Source organism: Dendroctonus ponderosae, unplaced genomic scaffold (genome assembly GCF_020466585.1).
Source record: "Dendroctonus ponderosae isolate FM_Combo_2020 unplaced genomic scaffold, Dpon_F_20191213v2 Dpon_F_20191213_1, whole genome shotgun sequence".
Classification (NCBI taxonomy): Eukaryota; Metazoa; Arthropoda; class Insecta; order Coleoptera; family Curculionidae; genus Dendroctonus; species Dendroctonus ponderosae.
In genome coordinates this window covers 24,193,328-24,202,585 of record NW_026017110.1, presented here as the reverse complement: position 1 = coordinate 24,202,585, position 9,258 = coordinate 24,193,328, and the positions used below count along the sequence as shown (strand labels likewise).

Here is a 9,258-nt window from a genome sequence, read left to right as displayed (position 1 = left end):
ACTGTGTACTGTTTACTGTATCCTGCACAACAAGAACGACCCTGCTCTTAAATCAGCAGATCAGATAATAAAAATTGTCCAAGTCCTGATTGCTAATAAACAATACAAAAAAAACAATCAACATTATTATATCGCGTTGTCCGGTTTTATTCTACATGACTGTATTATTCGCACAGTTATTGCAACACATTGAATTTAAACCGCAACTTACTTTGCCTGCATTAACCTTATAAATAATTAGCAAAAAACCATGCATGCAAAGCAATTCTAGACGAAATTAACATTAAGTGCATCAAGTGAACCAGAAGTGGCGCCAAATAAGCAAAAAAAAACCTCTCGGCTAGTGCCAATAGTGCGGAAATTCAAGGACTACAACAAATTGGGGTCGAACCGGAAAAATAAAGCCCATCAATTACCACCAATTCGTACCTTGGAATCGTACCAAATAGAAGTAATGAGCTATTAATAAGCTAACCTACTTAAGACAGAAAAATTCCCTGCCGCCACGTAATCCCGTTGGCGTCAGGTGTGTGTGACAGTGACCAAGAACTCCAAAATGCTCCCCTCCTCCTGCTGGTACTACCCAATGGGGTCAACGCACGGCCGGACCGTCGAGTGGTACCGTTAGATCGCCGCCAATGGTAATCGTTATGGTGCGCCGGTACCTTCGCAAATGTTCCTCCACTTGGCAAATGTCGCAATTTCGTCATTTAAGCTTTATAAATAAATATTGCTTAATTACCAAATCTCCTGTTGTTGAGCATTTTTGAACCAAACCTCTACAAGTGTAGCTCCAATAATTGCCGGTTTCTTCCAAGAAGGAGGGTTTTCAGACTCACTAGGAAAGATACAGGAAGCAATTTAATAATATACCTATTTAAATGGCTATGGACAGTTTTCACGATTTGCAAAAGTCCTGAAATGAAAATGCGGACAGGAATTATTACTGTGGAAGCTTTCGATTGCTACTTAACGCAATGTTGTGCTTAATTTCCTCAAGTTCGAAATAATCATGCAAAATGTATGCATTCAGCTCAAATCAATGAAGGTATTTATTGATGTTAACAGTTAACACGTTAAGGAGCTATTCTCAAACTGTTGAGAGGTGTTCACTCCATACAGGGTGATTCAAAATTGGCGCCATTCCTCTGATGGTGTTGTCCGGGGGGCGTTTTGGGAGTACAGAAAAAAACAGTTTAAAAAATAATTCTTATCAAAATCTAAGATATTTACACAAAACGTACGTTACTTAAATACCTGTTACTTCTTAAATACCATATCAAAAGGTCAAGTAACCATAGATAAACAAAGAAAGTGAGGTTGAAATGCAATAAAATAGGTTAAGCTGACGCGTCGTAACGAATGTCAAAAATACCTCTAATGAAAAGTTAGGTTAAGCATTGTGGTGATTGGCGGTGAAACGAAATTGTTGTTTTGAAAAAATTGTTCTGAAATGTGCGCATCTTCCAAGAGGTATTCGAAGTTCTGTCCAATTAAGTCTAAACATGTTTATGCCCGTGTAATCACTTTATTTGCACTCTTCACAGCATTGTGAACTCACCTTTTGAGTAGCTTCTCGTATTCGGTTAATTAACTCGTGCTCAATTTGTACCGGTGTTCTCTGTATATTTTCTTTTGCTCCTTTTCTCATTAATTTGAAATTTAGTACTAAGTGAGAATCATGTCCTGATGAACCAACTGTGTTCAGTTATGAACAAAACGGAAATTCCTGAGTGTCTTGGTTCAAAGTGCTGCAGAACGTTCTATTTGGTGGCTGGAACATTCTAGTTGGAAGCAAGTCGTTTTTGTTTTCCCATTGTTCAGATTTTTGCGCTTTTTTTGGAAAATCCTTAGGCAGTCGTATAATAAAATACACTGAAAAAAATATCTCAAATATGTTATACAATACTTTATGTACAATAACAACAGATACTCGTTGTAACAACAGATATACTGGAGGAAATGAGCGAGCAAAAAAGAAAACATGTAAAGTAATCATAACATTTAATATTTATTCAAAAACCTTGAATTGGAAGAAAAAGAAATAGATCTGCTGTAAATGCGATTATTTGTTGTATTCCTGGACGTGTGGACGATAGATAATGAAAGCTTCGGAGCGAAACTTTCCTGAAGATACAAGTTAGTTGTGTTTGTGAAACGTCGGGTAGAAGTTCTTATCAAGTACGTCCTAAAAGCGCGAAAAACTCACCAGTTGCAAAGTGTACAAAATTGAAAATTCATAAAATGTGTCTTGATGTGTAAACTGTTTATAAGTGAGTGAAATCTAAGAATTCTAAAATTGACTGGAAAATTCTCACTAGCTTCAAGATTCGATCTAGCTTTTTGCAAATGAAATCAATTCACAATATGGATGTAATTTATTACAGAATCATACATTGAGAAAGCCACACCATTGCAAAAATCTAATAAAGTTTTCCATTGTCAGAACGGTCGTTTCGTCTATAGATGGCCCTAAAAATACCCGGAAACATGTTCTGTTTAGGTACTGAAAAAGCCGCTCTTTATCCACGTCCAAGCGTACATGGATTGCTTCCAAAATGCTGCCACCATTTGCGCTAAAACCAAAGCAATACTTTGAATCGTCATCTTCAAACTGAAAGTCGGCTGCATGAATCGAAATCAATTCCTCAATGTCCTCTTCGTCATCAAACACCGAAAAAGAACTTTGCTGTTCTCCATGCACAAACTGCCTGGTGTTCGGCAAATGTTGGCATGATTTGCTACGTACAGGAAGATTGGGGTTTTTACAATGCCCTGATGCAACAGGATTATTTGATAAACGAATATCTACTGGATTTTCAAAGTCCTGCAATCTAAATGAGTTTCTGGAACCATTTTCGTCCAAGTGGATTGTCAGCGTACATTTATCTGCGGTTGCGTGTCTCTTTAGAATAGGCTTAAGGCTGTTTGCAGCTTCGGAAAGACTGTGCACAATTTTGCAGGAATTTTCAGATTCGGATGTAGCTGTAAAATTATCAATTGCAGGTTTCCTTTTAGCCAATCCATCATTGTCTGGATGGTTTTGCGAAAAATCTCTGAACGATCTTCGTCTACTGCAGGATGGGTTGTAGCAAGCGTCACGATGGCACAATTTTCTTCTAAAAAAATGCCTCGAGTTACTTGAATCGATGCTAATCTGAAGACGATTAATTAGACCTACTTGGACATTTATTTTTTCATTTTTTTGGGAGGTAATTGAAGTTTTGACTGCCAGTTTGGACGTATTGTCATTTTGTTAACATCAACGGAAATGAAGAATTTGTGACATAATTATCAGTATGTTCAGTAACTTTTGTCAAGAATGTAATTTTTCATTTGGCCAACATGCGCCTTGCGCCTGTACATGCTTGAACCTAAAAGCCAAGAAATAAACAGAAGAACACTGATTGAACTTTAAACACTTGATGTACAACAGATGTGAAGTCTACCAATGATCTCCAATATACAGTTAAGATTTTAATGAAGACAATAATAGCTTTCAAAGCAAGTGCCTACTAAATAAACGCAAAGTTATCGACCTTCGAGCTCATGAAAAATATGCATTCAATTTTCAGACAGTTAACATTTTACAGATACAATAAAGGACGGGTTTTCCGCTCAGGTAACAATGCCAAATTGATTCCAACATTGACATCCTTCATCAATTAAATTTCGACCCTAACTCAACATCTAAATTACAAGTGCTTTAATTCATCAGCACAATGGCAAATGCCCGGGAATTTCGAAAAACCGTCAAAACTGTAAGCAGAAACTTCGAAAAATACACCCAAGCCATGGAGACTGATGTCCAGCTGCTGATAACTTGCATGCTGGAAGTGATCGAAATGAAAATTATCGCCTTGTGGAGGCTGCTGAAGCTGAAGTTGTGCATCCGGAATGTTAGAAGTATTGCCAGACTGGAGTGTTTAACGCGAATGGACGACATTAGTTTGAATACCGCCATCAGTCTTAGTGAGAGGAAGGAGGACATTAAAAAAGACTGCGGCTCGCTGGAAGACTTATCGTCCATGGTGTACGAAGTGGAGGAGCATTCGTTGCCAAACGAAGAGGCCGTGGAGGAGGATGATGAAGCGCAAGAAAATGTGATGTTTCTTGAGGATATTGCCGATATAGAAAGTCTCTGCTCGGCTCCGACCCACCATAACAGCAAAATGGGAAATGCGCGCAAGGAAGACGCAGCAGAACATCCCAGGGACGCCTTGAATAAATACATTTATATGCTGCTGGATGCCGAGCACCAAAAAAGCAAAAGCCCAGCTCCTGAAGAAACTGATTATAAACCGCAAACCATCGGTGACTTTGCTGAACAAGCGCAGTCGGAAGAGGGCAAAGTCAAACCAAAAAAATCGCGAGAAAGTGTGGTATACTTGGGCAAGTCGGATTACGAGAGCATTCTGGACATTTTGAACATGGTGCTGAGATCATACAAGATGCAAGAAGAAATAGAGAAAAGAAGCAAAGTAATCGAAAAAACCAACACCGAACCAGTCATTTCATCAGCGATGAACCAAACTGACCAGCGGAAGATTGTCTCGGACAGTATGTGTCAGCAGAAAGACAACAATCAGACAGCGAAGAAGCAGAAAAATAAAAAATACACTTGTGTTTAGAAACACAATACATTTTCAAGGTAGTTTGGGTTGTTCGTATTCCGGCCGTTGTAAACAAACACATTGAAAGCGGACGTATCCTGCAAGACATAGAATTATATTTTCAAGTCCATGGTGCGCAAAAGAGCGACAAGCAGGTTTGGTCCACTAGGCAACCGGAGGTCGTTGAATCCGTGGCCGTGGCCGCCACACTCCCCTCCACTTCTGTTGCGCAACTTGCCCTCAACTTTTTCTTCACTCACTTTGCCTGCTTGTTGGTCTTCCTTCAATTTCTTCGCATGCGCAGTTCACTTCTGAGTCGATTCGAGCAGCGCACCTAACCATTTTTCGCTCAGCTAGTATTTTACGCTAACCAACAGCTTTAAACTTTTCTAGCTTTTTTCATTGATGCTGCTGTTGGCTTTTAAGGCAATTAACAGGTTTTTACTGCTTTATTTACATGTATGACATCTGACTCTTTTGGACGCAGGACTTTTGCTAAGTGGTTTTCTTGGAAGAATTGCTGTCAATGGTCAATTCCTCCAAAGTTTTACGAACATTATCAAAGTTCTCCTAATTGATAGTGGGAATCTTCGGTAAATTACAGAGAGTTATTGAGGTCACGTTAAGAACCGCACCAGGCAGCAAAGGATTTTATTGTTTTTGCCATGAAGTTGAAATTAGGGTCACTTATTTTGTAATAGTCATCTTATGGTATGGTCTGTCATGAACAAATTGATTATTGCATGTTTGATAATTGTTAGTTTTCTTTCGATATTGAATAATGTTATGCTGAAACTTATTAATATACTCTTTTGACCGCATTTTTACAAGTTTGACTAATTACGCAAACAAAAATGTTATTTGACCCCACTAAGGATTTGATACAATTTCCGAATCACATTGAGAAGAACGGAAAAATCGATTGATTCAGCCAATTTGGTCCAATTTTTGGAAAAATGGAGTGCTAATCGAACAGCCACAAAAAAATTCTGAAGATTACCATAAATTTGAAATTATAATCAAAATGGTGTTGCGACCTACTCTGGCTCAGAAGAAGACGATCTCAACTAACTTATCAGTTTTAAGCAATCTCGCTGTATATTTTCTACTACGTTAGATACATATTTTTTCGTAAAACTTCCCCGCTCATTCGCATTGGGCTACTGATAAATTCTTACGTGTCTTGATACAAAAACTTGCAGAACTTGTTCCTGGGCATCTGAAATTTTTTATTTTTTTTTTTGGTTAGATTAAACACTAGCCTTCTGTCGATATTATCGTGTTCTTGATAAAATCTTGTAGCATTCATAGTTTTTACGCAAACAATATTTTTCTGTTATGCATCCCATAAAATAGTGCTCATACCGAACTTCTTTTAAATTTTTAGTCTTAAAATTTTTTTAATAAATTGCAATTATCTTCTATCCATTGGGAAAAGGGCAAACAAATATTATAATAATTTTATCAATACAAGGAGTACAAGGATCTCAAGAAAGGATTAGTGCATTTATAAAAAAAAATAGAAGTGATTTTCTAGTAACTTTTGCGCCAACACGCTCACGAATTTACCATTCGTCCAAAGTCGATGGAAGCAATAACTTCATCAAAATATAATTCTAATATACGATAAATAGTCCAAAACGCATATAAACAGCAGAAAAGCCTGATTTTTTGAACAAAAGTTAAGCCAGATCGTCTTCGTTTAGCCGTAGTTGCATTTTCGTCATGTGCTTACAGAACAGCCTGTCTAAATAAGAAATCTTCAAATGTAAATTTATCATCGTAAATGTGTGATTTCTTATATGCTGCTTATTTTGATCATCATAATTCCAACATTTTCAAGCTTTAAACACAATTTACGGAAATTAAATTATTTGAGCACACGGACTGCCCTAAATGCCCTATAATTTTCGCTACTAGTCTTGAGACACTTTGTATCAAATAATCTTAATAATCAATATAAAAATAATGCTAATGAAGAGATGAAACCAAACCAAAAAAGTAACATTATTTATACTATTTTAATTCATGTGTATCAGGATACATTTTCTACTAATCATTTTTTCAGCACGTTTTGTGTCAATATAAATAAACTGGGCGAGTGGAACGAAGTGAAAAATTACTAAAAAATGCTAACTAGTAATACACATTAAAATCACAAATAAGCATAGGTACAAATCTGAGAATCCGATTTATTAACATGTACAGTTTAAAACATGTTATATTATTTAAAAATTATGCAGTTAAACGAATTTCAAAACCAGCTTTTCTGTTTTATTTAATTTTGAATGCCGGTTTTACCGAAACATTTACGTGAAGAAAATTTTCATGATTTTTACATACTAAAATCTAAAGAGTTAACGTAAATTTCGAAGAAATTATAAATTTTGCCTATTCATTTGCGTCACGTTTCAAACATTGGTAAGTAATTTCGAGCTTAAAAACTTAAACAAAAAATTATACAAAAGCAACAAGAAAGTAAAACGAGGTAGAAATTGTTTCAAATCGTCTTTCTGACTTTTAGACCGTTCTTCCAGACTCAACAGTTTTTAATGTCCAGTATTTTCAACTAAATAGACCACACATAACACAAACAACCCAAACTCTTTGGATTGTCTGTTGAATGACCAGGAAATAACCAAAATAGAACATTTCCACATTCAAGTTTCATTGAACTTGACTCACAAGAAGCCGCACTAAAAAAACGAATTGGAAAATAACAGCGATGGATCGGAAGCTCGCTTATAGAAGAATGACTAGTGAAAACCCATCGTGTTTCTTGAACTGTAGAATTTCTAACTATTTGCGTCCGAAAAACGTTGAAATTATTGTCGTTTAAACTACGTTAACTCCTTTAGGCTTCCTAATGTTGGTCGTGATTCTTATACTGGAAAGTCATGGGCAATTTCATGGCGTTATTCTAAATTTGCCAATACACCATAGAAAATTAAAAAATTCCCATTAGATGGTTCGACCGATGCTGCGGCGGTCGATTCTACTGGTTATGTGAAAGGAATGAGAATGACTTATTCGAAGTTCAATGACCATGACAAACATTGGCGGTCACTCGGTTTTCTTGGCATCTGAACATTCCAATGCAAAGAATTTTGATCTAAACAACTACATATGGTACTTTATTATTCCACTTTTCAGCTGCTTACTAACATTGATTCGAGCGATTCGTGACATCTTCGGTCTGCATCTCTTCAATTTCTATCGTTTTATTGGCATAATTAGAACTTTGGCAGGAATAAATGTATGTAGACGAGCTGCTACATTAGTGGATCCTTGTGCGATTAATATAAACTGACTGAAGAATCGCTATAAATAAGGTTCTTCTTGTGGCCGAGGGCCTTTGATCAGGTCTTTTACCTTTATGAAAAACAAGTTCTCACTCAAAACTATAATGCTGTTTAAAACATTTATTACATTGTTTAAATTCACACTTGATGGTTATAGCAGTGACTAACATGCCTCAAGACTGGCTCAACTGGAAACGTTATTTTTATGGTGGGATTTTATTTTAATGATTTTGATACTTGAAACATTATGTTGACATGTTATTGGATGGGTTAAATGATCGCACAAAACCTCATAAATGGTATTTACTTTATGGAAAAGTTGCTGATATTTCACGAAGAACGTACTTTGAATGTTTTATTCAACGATATAGAATGAAAAAATCCATGCCGAAAACATTTAAGGCAAATTCCAGACGGTCAAATTCAACAATATATTATTGACGATAAACAACTCCTAAATCTGTTTATCACATCATCATCATTGGTTAATCATTATCAAGTCGGTTAGCGAGGAAGAAGCCAACCACATAACGGCAAACAGAAAGTAAGTAACTTGGCAAGTCCGAATAAAGTACAGTTAGGAACGAGTTACTTTTATTTAAATTTTAGTTTCATTCTGCATATCCCTGTTACGTCACAAGGCTGTTCAAGCTGGGGCCCGTTAGGTTGTAGGTTGGCTTAATTGTACACAATAACATGTAAGTTACCGTTCCCCAAAATGGTATGGACGATTTGCGTTTGTAACTGTGCTCAGATGAAAACAAAATCGTCTCGAGATTGGCGCCGGGGATTTGTGTTAGGAGTTCGATATGTTAAGCAGGAAAGGTTCGAGAAGTTCACCTTCTTTGCATCTGCACCATGGAATGTAATTGATTTGAACCACATTTAACTGAAGATGCTGTCTATTTTTGCGATTGATGATGATTTAGATGCGAATTCAGGATTTTCTGAAACTGAATTAAATTCGCCACAGGGATTCATTCACCAATGCTTATTTAACTCAATCAAATAAATATTCTACTGGAAGAGTACAAAACATGAATGACCTGACACCAACTTATGTCTACTCCACCACTTCCGCAGGAAGATAATATTTGGTAATACCAGTTCTTCGGCGCATATAGAGAATATTAAGTAACTTGGTTCATATCGGTCAAGCGTTAAATGCAATATTGCGTTGGCAAATCAACCTGCTTCTCCTATAAAGTTGCGAATTCTTCTGGCTTCCATTGGTATGTTTACTTTGTTTAATCATCAATTTTGAGAAATACTTTCATTAGACAAACCCAAAACCACTTCCATAACGTTTACTTTGCGTATGTTTTTTGGTACCATTTTCATCT

At 36.5% G+C, this 9,258-nt stretch overlaps 1 protein-coding gene across 1 annotated transcript; it reads right to left on the bottom strand.

Moving 5' to 3' along the window:
* Positions 1-2,363: 2,363 nt before the first annotated feature.
* LOC125505888 lies at positions 2,364-3,413 on the bottom strand. Its single transcript, XM_048670745.1, has 2 exons — positions 3,182-3,413; positions 2,364-3,119 (listed from the first exon to the last, which is right to left on the bottom strand). The coding sequence occupies exons 1-2, from the start codon at positions 3,187-3,189 to the stop codon at positions 2,390-2,392; spliced, it is 738 nt and encodes a 245-aa protein (XP_048526702.1). The 5' UTR covers positions 3,190-3,413; the 3' UTR covers positions 2,364-2,389.
* Between the last annotated feature and the right edge of the window lie 5,845 nt (positions 3,414-9,258).